Source organism: Canis lupus, chromosome 12, assembly GCF_003254725.2.
Source record: "Canis lupus dingo isolate Sandy chromosome 12, ASM325472v2, whole genome shotgun sequence".
Classification (NCBI taxonomy): Eukaryota; Metazoa; Chordata; class Mammalia; order Carnivora; family Canidae; genus Canis; species Canis lupus.
The window spans coordinates 48,620,872-48,637,893 of NC_064254.1; the positions used below are offsets into that span (position 1 = coordinate 48,620,872).

A 17,022-nucleotide genomic window follows, 5' to 3' on the forward strand; every position below is an offset into this window, starting at 1 on the left:
ACTATTATGCTAATGAATAATTCCCGTGGACATCTGTTCTGGACGGAATTGTGCCTCCTTCCTGCCCCCCAATTTATATGTTGAAGTCTTCATTCCCATTGTGATTTATTTGGAGATAGAGCTTTTCAAGAGGTGATTGAGGTTAAATGAGATCATAAGGGTGGAGTTCTAATCCAATATGACTAGTGTCCTTATAGAAAAGGAAGAGACACCAGGGTTGTGTGGGTTCAGAGAAAAAGGTGGCGCTAGGAGACACAGAAAGAAGGTGGACTTCTGCAAACCAAGGCGGGAGACCTCAGGAGAAACCAAACTTGCCAACACCTTGATCTTGGCCTTCCAGCCTCCAGAACTAAAATAAGATAAATTTTTGTTGTTTAAGCCACCTACTGTGGCAGCCTGAGCAGACTAGACTAATACAGCATCCCATGTGAGTTTCCCAAACAAGGCAGTTGGAAATTCAGATGATGTGCCCTGGAAACCTTGCTAGGTGACTCTGAAGTGGCCCAAGTCATGAGGAAGAAGTGAATGGCAAGGATATTGGCAAAGAGTTTGATTGAAATTCCTTCATAAAATAAGCATGAAAAAAGTAATGTTTAAAAAAAATTTAATATTAAAAACTAATGTTTAACAATTTCTTCTATATCCCTCTAAGTATCTTCTTGAGTTTGCCAAAAAACTTTTTGTTTTCATGAGCCTTTATTGAGGGAAATGGGAGACTACCTTGTAATTAGGATTTGTGCGGGAACCCTGGGTGGCGCAGCAGTTTGGCGCCTGCCTTTGGCCCAGGGCGCGATCCTGGAGACCCGGGATCGAATCCCACGTTGGGTTCCCGATGCATGGAGCCTGCTTCTCCCTCTGCCTGTGTCTCTGCGCCTCTCTCTCTCTCTCTCTCTCTCTCTCTGTGACTATCATAAATAAATAAAAGTTAAATTAAAAAAAAAAAGGATTTGTGCAAATATGGTTTTATTTTCATATGAGAATGTAGTTCTCATATGAAGAAATATGATGTTATTTAGTATGGGTGCTCAATCCAATTAACTTTGGAAAGAAAAAGACATCATTGTGTATAGAATTCACTTTATTAAAGTGAGTTTCAAACAAATGCTGTTTGGATGAGTTTGGTGGGGGTTGTTCCTGTAGATATATAGTATTAATAACTTCTCAATTTTTAAATAATACATCAAATTAGGACCCTCTCACTTCTCCCTTGTCCTGGCAGGAGGTGGCCATTGTTTTCTGGTTCACAGAAAATGCTGGCATTCACTAAGCGTAATTGGAGATCTTCAGTGATGTCTTCCCATTTCTTTTTCTTTCTGTTCTTTTTTTTTTTTTTTTTCAGAAACCACGTGAGCATTTTCATCCCAGTGGGTTACAGGTTGCCCCTAATTATGCATTTTCTTAAAATGTTTATGCAGAAAACGGTCTATTCCAAAGTTCCTCAGTAAAAATATCACACTACTGAGAAAGGACTTCACTTTGAACTAGGACATACTCCAAGGTGGAGCTCCATGAAACAGTGATTATGAAACAGGAAGCACTGAAACACAGGTTTTCTAGGCTAGTTATCTCTATGACAGAACTGACTGTGTGCATAGAACCTCTCAGTTTCCCTACCAGGGAAATTCCCCCCAAGTCAGAAGCCATTGCACCAATCTAAAGAGCTTTGCTTCTGAAAGAGGTGAAACCTTATGAGCCATAAGACGAATAAAAATAGGAGTATTATTATTGCCTTGTATTAAAATAAACATGAGGAGACACATTGAAAAATAGGGAATAGACTATGAAGTGAAGCATAAATTTTGGTCAAAGTGGGGATTTAGGTGCATGTATATGCCATGCAAGTGAACTCTAGGTGCTTCCCAATTCCACCAAGTCCAGAGAATACAAGGACATAGGGGGTCATTCCTGTGAATAAGCACCTAGGCTCTAAAAGAGGTTGAACTACAATGTGTCCACAACACTGGCGGTGTGCTTTTCCAAGGCATCCTGGTTAACAACTATCACCAGTTGCTACGGATGTCCTATTCCTGCAGCACCGAGTAGAATGCTGTGGATATAAGAGGTGGTTAGTAAGTACAAATTAAACCATAAATGTCTTGTCAATGTCTTGGAAAGACGGAGAAAGGTAGGTAGTGGGAACTTTAATTTCATCATTACCTTAAATTACTTTCATCATACAGGTACATCTGTGGTACAGACAGAAGAATGAGAAATGTATAGAGTTACAGGCATTTATGAGAAAATAGACCAGTATATCAAATTGAATAAAATATATGCTGCTGGAAAAATTATCCTGGAGTATTTATCAATAGCATGGGTGTCAATCCTCATGCTCACGTAGCTGCTCCTCTGACTTTTTCTCTGGGGAGAGCTCCTTTCCGAGGCCAAGGTCAGCTGTACCATCATCTTGTCCGGCTTCTCTCCATTCTCTGGGGTGTAGTTGCCCAGGTCATTTACCTCCCCATCGCTGTAGCTGCCATCCAACATGACCCCGCGTGGCTGGGGCATTCCACAGGTGCAGGGAAGCTGCAAACACAGCAAACAGACACTGGGATGTAAGCTCAGCTTCATCTCTCAGAAGAAACTGCATGGTGGCCCAGATTGCCTTTTCTAGTTTCTTTTAGTCCCAGTTAGGGACAGGGTATGGGAAAACAATGGTGTTGGCACCATAGACGTTCTAAAAAAGCAGGTGCCCATTTTTGTTCCAAATCTCCAAAGCAACTTTTGTATCAGAGACTAATTTGAATGTTCATGATCAAATAATGGTCTGTTCTCCATGAGATCATAAACTGATATAAGCCCTGATAAAAATGTTTTCAGATAACATTACGTGTGTGTGTGTGTGTGTGTGTCTGTGTGGTGTGATGGGGTGGGGTTTGAAAGGTGTAGCATTGTGGAGACAGCTTACTCCTATTTAGTATTAGTTTTCTGGAGTTTTCCTTTCACATATGAAAGGAGAATTCCTAGAATGAAAGATGGGCCACCCTGGAAGTTTTTGTTATTACGCCTCTGTGTCCACAAATAATTGTTCCAGCATGTTGAATTGTCATCTATTTTTAGCACTGAACAATCAACACCACCACGAATACAGAGACTCTGTTTTAGTTAACTTGGCTTAGCTGCCAGTATATGGTAGGTGCTACATAAATATTTGAATGAATGAGTGATATAGTCCAGTGTAAATTTCACACTGTTTTAACATACTATTTGGTTTGCTCTTCATACCAACTGGTGAAGGAGGTGGAGGAGAGGGTGTCACCAGCCCAACTTATAGAGAAGGTCTGACCTGCCCGTGGTCCAGAGCTGGACCAGGCTCTACCCCTGAGCAGACACTTTACTCATGGTAAGGTCACCTTGTCCCGCAGCTTCCGCTCCTTGCGCTCCTGCACGGTGGTCAGGTAGTTGACGGCCGCGTACTCCAGCACCGAGAGGAACACGAACACGAAGCTGACCCACAGGTAGATGTCCACCGCCTTGATGTAGGAGACGCGGGGCATGGAGGCGTTCACGCCCGTGATGATGGTGGACATGGTCAGCACCGTGGTGATACCTGCAAACAGAGTGAGAAATAAGCCCAAGTTTGTCTTTCACCAAACACCCTGGGTGGCTTTGTGTCTCTGATCTTTGTCCCTTCTGGTCCTCCGGCCTAGAATATCTCCATCCCTGCCCCTCTGTCTAGCAAACACCTACTCATCTTTCAAGACCTAGCTTTTATTTATTTTTTTAAGACCTAGCTTTTTTTTTTTTTTTTTAATTTTTCTTTATTTATGATAGTCACACAGAGAGAGAGAGAGAGAGAGGCAGAGACACAGGCAGAGGGAGAAGCAGGCTCCATGAATCGGGAGCCTGACGTGGGATTCGATCCCGGGTCTCCAGGATCGCGCCCTGGGCCAAAGGCAGGCGCCAAACTGCTGCGCCACCCAGGGATCCCAAGACCTAGCTTTTATAAAGCTTCTCCTGTTCCTCCACCCCTCATGCTCACCCTTCCTCCTCCACATACTCGCATATTCATTAGGACACCTGTATCACTTTGTCCTTCTGTAGGGAGCCCACCCTAGACTGTTTGACAGCAAGACATTTATTTCCATTCAGTTGGTTAAAACAGAGATTGTATAGGGGCTCCAGGCTGGCTCAGTCAGTGGAACACGCACTCTTGATTTTGGGGTTGTGAGTTCTGGCCCCACATTGGATGTAGAGATTACTTAAAAAAATAAAATCTTGGGCAGCCCTGGTGGCTCAGCGGTTTAGCGCCACCTTCAGCCCAGGGCGTGATCCTGGAGTCTCCGGATCAAGTCCCACAATAGGCTCCCTGCTTGGAGCCTGCTTCTCCCTCTGCCTGTGTCTCTGCCTCTCTCTCTCTCTCTGTCTCTCATGAATAAATAAATAAAATATTTTTAAAAATAAAAATAAAATCTTAAAAAATAATAAGTAAATAATAAAACAGAGATGATATATACAAGGAGGTAGATAAGTGTATCTTGTAACTACTTCTCCAAAAAGGGGGAAAAGTGCGCAAGGTATATTTCAGTACTTGTGTCCTTGTTGCTGGGGTAGAACCTCACAGTCCTGGGCCTATACTATCAACTGTGCTGGACCTCGCTGCCCATTGCCCTCTCAACAACATTGACTTGAGGACTCAGAGATCAATTTTACAAAGAATGATGTTAACCTCATTCAGGGGGGGTTAGATTTTTGAAACTGGAATGTTTGTTTATTTAGCATAGTAACTGTTCAAGCTATAGAATAACTGTTAAAGGACAAGTCATTTGTTAGTGGTATTTGCCTGGGATTTCAAATTAAGCTCAGAATATTTCTTGGCAAACACTAAGTCACAGGGGACTGGAGTCACCTTAAGGGCCAGCTCGATTCAGTGTCACTAAAACCTGGGTGGAGGTCACCCGCTCCCTTGAAGCCTCTGAACCATCTGAACAATGGTGGTGTGTGTGACTGGGTGGGTGCGATATTTAAAGTGGGGGAGAGAGTTGATGGCAAATTTAGCTATTCATGGAGTTCTTACAGAGTAGGGATTTTTCAGACTTGAATATGTATAAGAATTATCAGGAGACCTTGTTCAAAATGTAGGTTCCAGCCCTTTCTCAGGGATTATGGTTCTATACATGTAGATGAATCACAGGATTCTTTATTTTTAACAATTTGCTCCAGAGATCCATTGCAAAGATCCCTTGGGCAATCTTTTGAGAAACCCTGCTAGAAAATGTAGTTTCCTTATGCAAGTGGCCAGAAAAAGCACCCACACACCTAGACTGTGGACCCCAGAACACGGTTCTAACAAGACTAAGGTGGGCACTTGTAGGGCCCTGGAAACAGTTTTGCCACATAGGTTCTTAATAATGGCATTTTACCTGTAAATCAATACCTGGTTTTTCCAAGTTATAATGCCAACAGGGGTTTAGAATCAAATTTGAAATGAATGGTTTTATCTGGAAGAAATTATTTGTATTTTCAGATACCTGAAATACACATTTGAGATATTCCTTACCTAAAGGGACTCTGGCAGGTACAGCTCTGCGGTCAATCCAGAAGGACACCCAGGACAACATGACCATCAGGGTGGCAGGAAAGTAAGTTTGGAGCAAGAAAAAGAAGATGTGGCGACGCAAAGTGAAGTTAATGTATAGACGGTTGTACCAGCCTGGGGGGACACAAGGAGGTAAAGATAGCACACACCATAGCTATTCAGCTCCTTCACCCAACACATTTCATTCAGGGAATCATGATCGCCTTACAGACTTCACTGGAAACTTGCCACATCTTTACAAAGTGAAAGAAAAACCGTGGAATGGAGTGATTATATGATAACCTACACCACATGGGTTAGTCCGTCTCAAGAAATTTTTGGCCCCGTCTTTACATAAAGGAAGCCTCTTGAGAAGGTGATTTAAGATTCTTGTTTAAAACAAAACAAAACAGGGATCCCTGGGTGGCGCAGCGGTTTGGCGCCTGCCTTTGGCCCAGGGCGCGATCCTGGAGACCTGGGATCGAATCCCACATCGGGTTCCAGGTGCATGGAGCCCGCTTCTCCCTCTGCCTATGTCTCTGCCTCTCTCTGTCTCTGCCTCTCTCTCTCTCTCTCTGTGTGACTATCATAAATAAATAAATAAAAAAAATTAAAAAAAAAAAAAAAAATAAATAAATAAAACAAAACAAAACAAAAGACTCTTGTTAACTCAGGGATGCCTGGGTTGCTCAGTGGTTGAGCATCTGCCTTTTGCTGAGGTCACGATCCTGAGGTCCTGGGATCGAGTCCTGCATCAGGCTCACCACAGGGAGCCTGCTTCTCCCTCTGCCTATGTCTCTGCCTCTGTCTCTGTCTTAAATAAACAAACAAACAAACAAACCTAAAAATAAATAAATAAGACTCTTGTTAACTCATCCTTTGGGACAGAGCCCAGTAGTGTCATCGTCACCTGGTTGCTTGTTGGAAATGCAGACTCTCAGCCCCACCCCTGATCTATCGCATCAGAATCTCCTTTTAACAATACTCCCCACGTGATTGATATGTCTGACAAAGTCTGAGAAGCATTTATTTAAACAAGCCCCTTTGGGATTCTCTATGGAGGAAAAAGTTTTAAAGTTAAAATACCAAGCTAACCCTAACATTGCATTCAGGAGCAATAAACACAGGTTCACTATGGTTCAGCTCCACCCTTGTGTTCTCTCTACAAGGAAAAAATATGCATGGAGGCATTCAAAGGAACAGGGGTAAGATGGAAGGAAAAGAAAAAAGCAAGATAAACCTGAGATGATGAGATTGAAAATGAAACAGAAACTTGGCAATATTAACTTGAAAACCTGGCATCCTGAACAATGATAATGCAATGGCTATCACTGTAAAACAGTCTCAGGAAGAGATTGTGGAGGTGCTGTAAACTGAATGTCCCTCCCCCCCCAATTTTTGTTGAAACCTAATCCTCTACATGATGGTATTTGGAGGTGGGGCCTTTAGGAGTGATTACATCACGAGTGGGATTAGCGTCCCTGTAAAAGAGACCTTAGATTGGTCCCTTGTGCCTTCCCCTATGTGAAGACACAGCAAGAAGGTGGCTGTCTATGAACTAGGAAACAGGCTCTCATCGGACACTGACTCTGCCAGCATCTTGATCTTGGACTTCCTAGCCTCCAGAACTGTGAGAAGTTAATTTCTGTTGTTTAGAAGCCACCCTGTCTATGGTATTTTATGATAGCAGCCTGAACAGACTAAGAAAAGAGGAAGAGTCAGAATGCTAAGGATGAAGTGGGAGTCCCATGAAAAACCAAGACCTGCGTGATATATACAGAAGATGAGATATGCTGGATTGCCACGATATGTTGGGAATACAACAGTGCCTTGTATTACAGATTAGACGACTTAAAGGTTACACTTACTGCGCAGTCATGCAATGTTTTGGCAATAGATACTACATAAAGAAGAGCACCTCAGTGGCTCAGTTGACTAAGCATCTAACTCTTGATCTCAGCTCAGGTCTTGATCTCAGGGTCATGAATTAAAGCCCTGCATTGGGCTCCACACTGGGCATGGAGCGTACTTAAAAAAAGAAAGAAAAAGAAGAAAAAAAGAGAAAGAAAGAAAGAAAGAAAGAAAGAAAGAAAGAAAGAAAGAAAGAAAGAAAGAAAGAAAGAAAGAAAGAAGAAAGAAAGAAAGAAAGAAAGAAAGGGAGAAAGAGAGAGAGAGAGGGAGGGAGGGAGGGAGGGAGGAAAGAAAGAAAAAGAAACTACATAAAGATTTGAATAATATCATCCTGAAAGGTGATTAGTCAAGACAAAGGTAAGTGTTGGAGAGAGCTGTTCACCTCAGCTGCCAGGAGGAAGACCACAGAGCATGCCCCCAGGCAAGGAGAGATGGCAAGCTTGTTCAGACCTGAGTGTGGAGCCTCACAAGGTCATAAAGGGGGCCTGTGTAAGCAGTATACTTAAAAGAGAATTAGTTCGAGGGAAAAAAGGGAAAAAGAGAGAGAGAGAGAGGATTAGCTGAGTGGAGCAAAGAAAACAGAAATCAACAGACCTAAAATCCTACTGTTTCTTGCCTACAGAGGAGGAGGTTCTGGGAATCCTATGGGGGAAGGGGAGATGCCAGCTGCTAAACCAGCAAAGTGATTGGCTCAAACAAAACTCCTCACATGGCTTATGTTTGTGTCCTTACTAATATTTTTTAGGTTATCACTTTGGATGCTTTGGTGGCATCTAAAAATCACCTCTCCCTGGTTCTTGCCATCCCCTAGACCTGATTTAGGAATTCCACCTTTGGCTTCACATCTAGGTGGCACAACCTCTGCTCATCTGACAGCCAACTCACACCTTTCCTAAAATAGAGGATGACCCCCTGCAGCCAGACTAGGACCCACCCCAGCTCTCAGCCCCCACCGTGCACACGCACCTGTGCTGCTGTAGAAGGCCAGTTTCGTGGTGGTATGGAATTCTTGAATGAGGAACTGGGAGAGTGAGATCCGTTCATCTGTCTTTAAGGAGTCGTTGCCTTTTTTCCAGTACAGCATGAGGTCATCCTCTGTATAAGCATCTGAAAAGACGGAAGACAGCATCAGGCACAGGCCTGCAGTGGTAGGAAGGCAGGCCTATCTGTGGGGCTCCGTGGAAGCAGCTCCAGATCTCGCACACAAACCGGGATTACAGTAAGAGAGTCTGAATAACCAAACCACAGTCTAAACAAAGCAAAACAAAATACAAAAAGAAAAATGAGTTCTCCCCAGTCTTCCAGAAGTCATCAGAGCAAAGCTCTCGAGCCTAAATACTCATACTTCCTGCAAACACCTTCACCCTACAATCCAGCCTGCCACTTATTAGGTTAAAACAAATGAAATTGCTATACTTGCAGATCAGAAATGGTGAAATCGTGGCAAAATTGCATACACGGTTCAGTCTTAAAAACCTAGGCTGGGGGATCCCTGGGTGGCGCAGCGGTTTGGCGTCTGCCTTTGGCCCAGGGCGCGATCCTGGAGATCCAGGATCGAATCCCACGTCAGGCTCCCGGTGCATGGAGCCTGCTTCTCTCTCTCTCTCTCTCTCTCTCTCTCTGTGTGTGTGACTATCATAAATAAATAAAAAAATTAAAAACAAACAAACAAAAAAAAAAAACCTAGGCTGATTTCGCCTTCTTTTCTGCTTCCAAGGTGTAGTACTGCATCCATTAGTGGCTAATATCTTTAATACTCTCAAGGCAAGAAGAGCTGCATTCTGTGAAAAAGGACACATAAAGTGCTGGCAGCAGAACACAAGCCCCTTCTCTGCAGGCCTCCAGGTGCTTCTACCCAGGGCCCCGTTAAGGATCACTTCCTGACCTTCGCCCACTTTAGGTGATCACACACATTACTCCAATTGAACAAACCTACCTGCAGCCTGGACAGAACTGAGGTCCAGTCTGCTCCTGTATGTAACAGTTCTTTCTGGAGCTCCCCGATGTCCTATTTCATTCCTCTATTTTATTCTATCTCTTACCCTTGACCTGTGTGTTGGTTGGTTTCATGTATCCACTTGGCTAGGCTGTTATTCAATCAAACACTAATCCAGGTGTTCCTCTGAAGATGCTTTGTAGATGTGACACCTACAACCAGTTCACTTTAAGTAAAGGAGATGATCCAGGATAATCCACGTAGGCCTGATCCAATCCATTGAATAGCCTTAAGAAGCTGATCTGAGGTTTGCCCAAGAAAAATAAAATCTGCCTGTGGAGGGCAAGATCAGGCCCCACCCGGGGTTCCCAGCCTGCCCTTCCCAACAGCCTGCCCTGCAGATGTCAGACTTGCCTTACCAAACCCCCATACTCACTTGCAAAAGCCAATTCCTTGCACTCAGTATCTCTTACTATGTGTCTCCAATATTCTGCTTCCCTGTGGCACCCTGAAGGATACAACTGGAAAAAGCTACATTCCCAATGGAGCTTCCTGGGTCTAGTGGGGAAGACAAGGTTCTGGAGACAATGAGTTAAGTTCTTCTTAATGCTATGTCCTCAGGCAAATTACATCCCTCCTTGTATGATGAACATTACAGTAACCTGCTCACTGAATCTGGGGAGGATGAAATGACGGCAGGCCGAAGCCCCTATGCATTGGGCAGTCACCCCCTTGGTCCTGGGATTTATTACTCCCTTTTCCCACATTCAGTGCCCTATGGAGCTGTCCTCTTGACCCTCTATCTCAACATCCCTGCCCTCCTTGGTCCTAGACGACTGAGCCAGGGGACACCTGACTCATTGTCACAAGTACAGGCAGGCTTATAAAGGTCCCTGTGCCAAAGGGATGCCTCACTAGGGCTTGGTCACCAGCCATGTGTGCAAGTATCCTAATGCCCCTCAGTTGTGCCTAAGGACCTCTAGCACCACATGTGATTACCTTGGCAAACTTGTTTTTGCCAGGAAGTCTTTTCTTTAACAGAAATCTTATTCAGAAGAACAATAAAACAGATAAAAAATGAGCTCATACATTGGACGGTGTGTAGAGGTAGCTGCACAAGGAGACCCACATTTGCTGAGCCCTCTACCCCGCTCCCTAGCAATTGCCCCGGTTCCCCAGAACTGAGCTTAAAACCATTGCTCTGGCGCATTTAAAGGGTCACTTAAGGGAACAGAAGGTTTTAGTTTCAAACCTGTTCCTGATTTTCATAATTACCCTGGACTTAGCTTTTTAATTACAAAAAAAAAAAAAAAAAAAATCACTTGAAAAGCACAGCATGAATGAGAAGCACATGCTGTTCCTGCTACGGAGAGTTAGTCTTTGCGTGATCTGTGTGCTGATGTCCCAGACAGTCTACTCACAGCTTTCAATTTCAAGTGAGCATGTTTGTGTGTCCAGGGGAAATCGGCTGAAATCCATGTTGCACATTGCAGTCACTGTAACCCTAGAAACAAAAAGACAAACATCCAAATTTTAAGAGGTTGCAAAATACAAGTGCAAAATGGTAAACAGAAAAGGGCTCTGCTTCCTTCCAATATAACTGCCTCCTTATAATTCATAATAAGCAAGGTGTCAAGATTTAGACAAGTAGCTTTATGTATGATAAAGTCATCTGAGTGCTCTGGGTTTTATGTTTTATTCTAGAGGCTGTGTGAGGCGGAGGATCTCTACCAACTTCTATCACGTTCAAGCATATTATTGAAGCAATGGTCTCAACCTATATAAAAATGTGAAGTAAAAACTCATATGATGTTGTTTCTTAAAAGAAACCATAGAAGTATATATTGTTCTCTGGTTTTATATAAATTCAATTTTTCTGTTCTTTTATTGATTTTATTGATATTCAATATTTGAATACAACATGTCAGAAATAATATTAATGAAACACTTACGCCAGTGGTCGAATTTGGCACTTTTTTTATAATGTTATTATTTTTATATCGATAACAATAGCTCCCAGTGGGCATAGTTATTTTTAGTGGCTAATTCCATGGAGATCATAGTAATGAAAAAACACTGAAAGATTTTTTTGTACCAACATGCAAGCACTTGCTGGCATCTGATGGTTTTGTTTCAGAGTTTACACAGGAAAATGGGCTTCTGCATCAAACAGTAAACAAACACAACACAGATCATTAGTTGTACATGAAAATCTCCCATCCTGTGGGGAATCTCTTGGCAGGACATGATTAACAGTTATTGGCTGATACTGAACAAACTATTTTTTCTTTGACCAAATCTTTGCTATATATATATATATATATATATATATATATATATATATATATGTTGTAGAAGTTATCTGAATAATTCATAGCCAAAAAGACAAAAATCACTTTTAATTTAAATGGAAATTTCAAGGAAGAGAGCCCTCTTGAAACTGAATTATCCAAATACTGGCCTTATTTTCCCCCTTCCATGTGAGTATGGAATTGTATTCTGAAAGAGATTTTCTTTCTTTCTTTCTTTCTTTCTTTCTTTCTTTCTTTCTTTCTTTCTTTCTTTCTTTCTTCTTCTTTCTTTCTTTTTTAAGGTTTTATTTATTTGAGAGATAGAGAGAGAGAGAATGATCATAAGCAGGGGAGAGGGATAGAGGAAGAAGAGAACTCTGCTGAGCAAGGAACCTGATATGGGACTCCATTCCAGGACCCTGGGATCATGACCTAAGCTGAAGGCAGACTGAGCCACTCAGGCATCCCTGAAAAGGATTTCCTATTGTTGGCAGAGCTGAGTAGCCTTATGTCCCCGTGGAAATCCTGATAAACAGGGTGTATTGAGTGGGGAGGAGTCAGGATGGCAGTTGAGTTGGACATCCAAATGGAAGGCTTCCTTTTCTATCGGGGCGACACCAGCATTAACTATACCTAATGGCATCCCCAGCAAGAAAGAAACTAGAAGCTAAGTTTGGAGACTTAGAGCTAATGAAATGTCGAATGCAGGAAGTTTTCGCTATCAACAAAAGGATTGAATATCTTTTCTTTTTGTATCAGGAACAGATATTTTTAGAATATCTGTTATTATATTCTTTGAACCCCGACTTGATGTTTTTCCGCTTGTAACTCACACATCACACATTGAACAAGCACAGTTTGTGGTTTAATACAGACTCTATGTTTCTAAACTGATTCATTGGGGAGCACATGAGTGGCTCAGTCAGTTAAGCGCCCGACTCTTGATTTTGTCTTGGGTCTTGATCTCAGGGTGGTGAGATCAAATTCCTAATTGGCCTCTGCACTGGGCAGGGAGCCTGCTTAAGATTCTCTCTCTTCCTCTCCCTCTGCCCCAGAATTCCTCCCCCCTGCCCCCCACCCACTCCCTGCTCAAACACATGCACTCTCTCTAAAAAAATTTTTTTTTAAAAATTGGGTTTTTGGTAGGCTTTCCCCTTGTCTTGGATGGAATTTCGTCCCGTGATTTTTTTTTTTTTTTTGCTTACGTCTTATGTAATAGTCCAGACAGTTACTTGTAAGTAACAAAGCACATTTCAATTCAAAAGTTAGAAGAATTTGACCCACGATATTAATCAACACTTCAAACTTCATTCACATTAAGACTGCTGTTCCTCCTCCCAGCTAAGGTATGAAATTGGCATTTGAGTGATCAGTTCCTGCCCACCTCTGATCAGCTCCTGTACAGGTGGAAGTGACAGGAGAGAGGGAGGTGGGAGCAGGACAGTTCCTTGGTAGGTGACTTCATGCTCTCTGGTTGAAGCTCCCTGGCAACCATGCTCTACACGGTTGAAGCTGATAACTTTCTTGGGTTCTTCATTCCCACTGCTGGACACTTCCAGCTTCAGAGCTCCCTTATCCAGCAGCAACTCCCCACCCCAGCTCTGACTCCACAGTGACTGACCCTACAAGGCCCCAGGGTGTTTAGATGGCTCTTCTCTTGCCCTCTGACTGCATAGTGTCCCCCACTGGTATGCACATGTGTATCAAGCTCTTGAGGAAATCCCAGGGAAGGCTTGAACATGCCCATAACTCTCTTCCAAAAATAATCTCATAAATCTTTTCCTCTGCCCACAATCATCGACTCTTTCATATTTTGAAGTTGACTGGGAATTCAAGAACCATGGAATGAGTTTTTTAACATTTGCTTAATAAAATCTGCCTAGTATGACAGAGCATCTCATCTGTGGATTTCACTTTTTCTTTTATCCTAGGGCCCAGGAGATTTCAACCTCACTGTCCTGTTACCTGCCACTCACTCCCTGCCCCTCCCCCGCTCACACACATGCCTCTGTCTACATTCTCATCATCTGGTTCCATGTCTGTCTCTTTCACTAGCCAGTAATCACACTGATATTATTCTTCTCTACATCCCCAGATCTGGAGATAGGACCTCACAGGCTTTCATTTGCACACACCTTTCTAGGGGCCATCCTGGCACCCAGAAACTTAATAAAAATCTGTCAAATGAATCAATGACTAGATGAGGTGGAAGGATGGTATATTGGTTGTATTCTAGGAGTTAACCTGTTACTGGCACAGTTGATGGGCAGCTACCCCATGTTTTCCCCAAAGTAAAGCTCAAAGTGGCAGTTAAGGGGATCCCTGGGTGGCTCAGCGGTTTCGGGCCTGCCTTTGGCCCAGGGCGTGATCCTGGAGACCTGGGATCGAGTCCCACATCAGGCTCCTGGCATGGAGCCTGCTTCTCCCTCTGCCTGTGTTTCTGCCTCTCTCTCTCTCTGTCTTTCATGAATAAATAAATAAAATCTTAAAAAAAAACCACCAACAACAAAATGGCAGTTAATTTAGGCCTCTTGGATTTTTTTCCCCCCACCTAAATCAAACAAACCTATGATTTTATTTGCAATGAAAAATCAAAGCATCTGTTTTTAGCCACAAGGAGGCTCACTGAGGACTCTGATTCTGAACACACAGGAGGGTTTTCCATTTTCTTATTTTTTATGTAGTGCCTCTGATCACATCCAGTGGTGTACTAAATTAGACTTCATCTGGCTCAGGAAAGCCAATTGCTAGACTTTCGGGAAGTTGTAAGCTGGTTGTTAAACAGAGCCATTTTTTTTTTTAAGATTTTATTTTTAAGCAATCTCTATACCCAAAGTGGAACTCGAACCCACAATCCTGAGATCAAGAGTCACACGTGTTATTGATGGAGTCCCTAAACATGGCCATTATTAAAAATCAGACTGTATAAACTTAACTTATATTTGAAACAAATAAATATTAAAAACTCAACACTTCTTAATTATTTTTCTATTATCTATACTCCTGAAGTTACATATATAATGTTTATTTGGTGGAAAACACTACCGATCACTGTGCTACTATGCATTTTTTCCCAACTCTGCACTGAGTGACATCAGGTTGGTAGTTTGAAGCCAGCTGTGATAGGAATATTTACACTACAGAAATCAGCAAATGCTCCAAATCAGGGCTTGATATATTGTTTTGTAGATTGTCTTGAATTAAGATAGCAGATTAGGGGATCCCTGGGTGGCGCAGCAGTTTGGCGCCTGCCTTTGGCCCAGGGCGCGATCCTGGAGACCCGGGATCGAATCCCACGTCGGGCTCCCGGTGCATGGAGCCTGCTTCTCCCTCCTCCTGTGTCTCTGCCTCTCTCTCTCTCTCTCTCTGTGACTATCATAAATAAAAAAAAAAAAAAAAAAAAGATAGCAGATTAAACTTAAAAGCATGGGATGTCTGGGTGGCTCAGCAGTTGAGTGTCTGCCTTTGGCTCAGGGCATGATCCCAAAGTCTCAGGATCAAGTCCCACATTGGACTCCCTGCGAGGAGCCTACTTCTCCCTCTGCCTATGTCTCTGCCTCTCTCTCTGTGTCTCTCATGAATAAATAAATAAAATATTTTTAAAAAAACCTAAAAGTGTGCTTTATCTTTTGCTATTATACATAAATAGTACAAAAAATTAAGGATATAGTCTTCCAATATTTAAAAGCTATTATCCAATTCAGCAAGGAAGTTGCTATGTCTTTGATGAATGAATGAAGTTCCTGCATAGTTCTTGGTTGTTTCATTTTTGTCTTATTAAAGAAAACAAAAATAGGGGTGTCTGGCTGGTTCAGTTGGTAGAGCATGAGACTCTTGATCTCGGGGCTGTGAGTTAGAACTCCATGTTGAGTGTAAAGATTACTTAAAAAAATATATAAGAAACAAAAAATATCAACAATCATTGATCAGATCTACACTCATTTGTAAGTCACATAATCACAAAAATGCTTACAAACATTTATTCATAGCCTGATTTTTTTGGATTATTGTTGGCAATAGAATCATAAAAAATAATAGTAGGTTATAGGTCAATTATATCTCAATAAAACCAGAAGAAATAATAATGGAATTTTATAAGAAATGGGAAATTATACTGAAGTTATAAGTACTGAAGTTATAAGTGTATGGGATTTATAACAGAAAGTATTATATATATTGTTTCACTTATAAATCATGTACATTCTTTTTATCAGTCATGTTTATAAGAAACTTACGTCCACATACATATGTCTATACATTAACCCCAGGCAACCAGTTGTTAAACATTTACCAGCACACCAGTGTTCACATGCATTACGGTCTAGTCTTTTGTGTCCCTGGTGGTACCATCGGGTTGTGTTGTTTTGTTGATGGTTTTTGAGCTTAAGGATGACTTGTCAGCTGCCTCGGATGTGAGACTCCAGGGAAAACCAATCCAACATGGCTGGGGGGAGGGATTACACATCCTTGACCCTCCTGAGTACTTCCATGGGGGGAGGCATTTCAATTCACGGAGAGGAAAACCCCATAACTCCACTCTGAGTCTAGTAACTAATTGCTTAGGTGCCAAGCCAAAATGACTAATGAGGAATCATCATAAATACCTTGGAGGGTAGGGGCAAAAAATTCAGCTTCAACATTGCCATCTGTTTTTTTTTTTTTTTAAGATTTATTTATTTATTCATGAGAGATACAAAGAGAGAGAGAGAGAGAGGCAGAGATATAGGCAGAGGGAGAAGCAGGCTCCATGCAGGAAGCCCAATGTGGGACTGGATCCCGAGACTCCAGGACCACGCCCTGAGCCTAAGGCAGATGCTCAACCACTGAGCCACCCAGGCGTCCCAACACTGCCATCTTTGACTCAAAAGATACACTGTGCCACTGTCTAGGCATCCCCTTCCTTAGACACTGGGGTAGGGATTCGTCTTTTCCAAAACGAAGTCTGTAAAACTAAAATGCACCTTCAGTGTGGCACAGGAGGAGTAAATCACAGCAGGCACAGCCCCTTCTCTGGGAAGGCCTGCAGCTCAACTCCACACATCCTCCCTGGTGGAGCTTTGGCCACCTTCAGTTTCTTTCTTTCTGTCTGTCTGTCTTTCTCTTTTTTTTTTTTTTTTTTGTCTTTCTCTTTTTAAAGGTTTTGTTTATTTATCCATGAGAGACACACGGGGAGGGAGGGAGGGAGGGAGAGAGAGAGAGGCAGGCTTCATGCAGGGAGCCTCACATGGGACTTGATCCCAGGTCTCCAGGGTCAGGCCCTGGGCCAAAGGCGGCGCTAAACCGCTGAGCCACCTGGCTGCCCCACCTGGAGTTTCTAAAGCTGGTCAAGTAGGGAAAGCCCTGCTGTGGCTCCTGTGTTTAAGGAA

General features: G+C 42.6%; 1 protein-coding gene across 3 annotated transcripts in view; it reads right to left on the reverse strand.

Annotated features, from left to right (window-relative positions):
- Positions 1-1,039: 1,039 nt before the first annotated feature.
- GABRR1 (gamma-aminobutyric acid type A receptor subunit rho1) overlaps positions 1,040-17,022 on the reverse strand; it is a 58,735-nt gene continuing 42,752 nt past the window's right edge. For all 3 annotated transcript variants that reach the window (XM_049092360.1, XM_035697729.2, XM_049092361.1), the window contains 5 exons: positions 10,787-10,869; positions 8,396-8,536; positions 5,501-5,653; positions 3,354-3,550; positions 1,040-2,526 (listed from right to left, as the gene is read on the reverse strand). In XM_049092360.1, the coding sequence (XP_048948317.1) occupies positions 2,233-2,526; positions 3,354-3,550; positions 5,501-5,653; positions 8,396-8,536; positions 10,787-10,869 (868 nt within the window). In that variant the 3' untranslated portion in view covers positions 1,040-2,232. The remainder of the gene's footprint in view (positions 2,527-3,353; positions 3,551-5,500; positions 5,654-8,395; positions 8,537-10,786; positions 10,870-17,022) is intronic.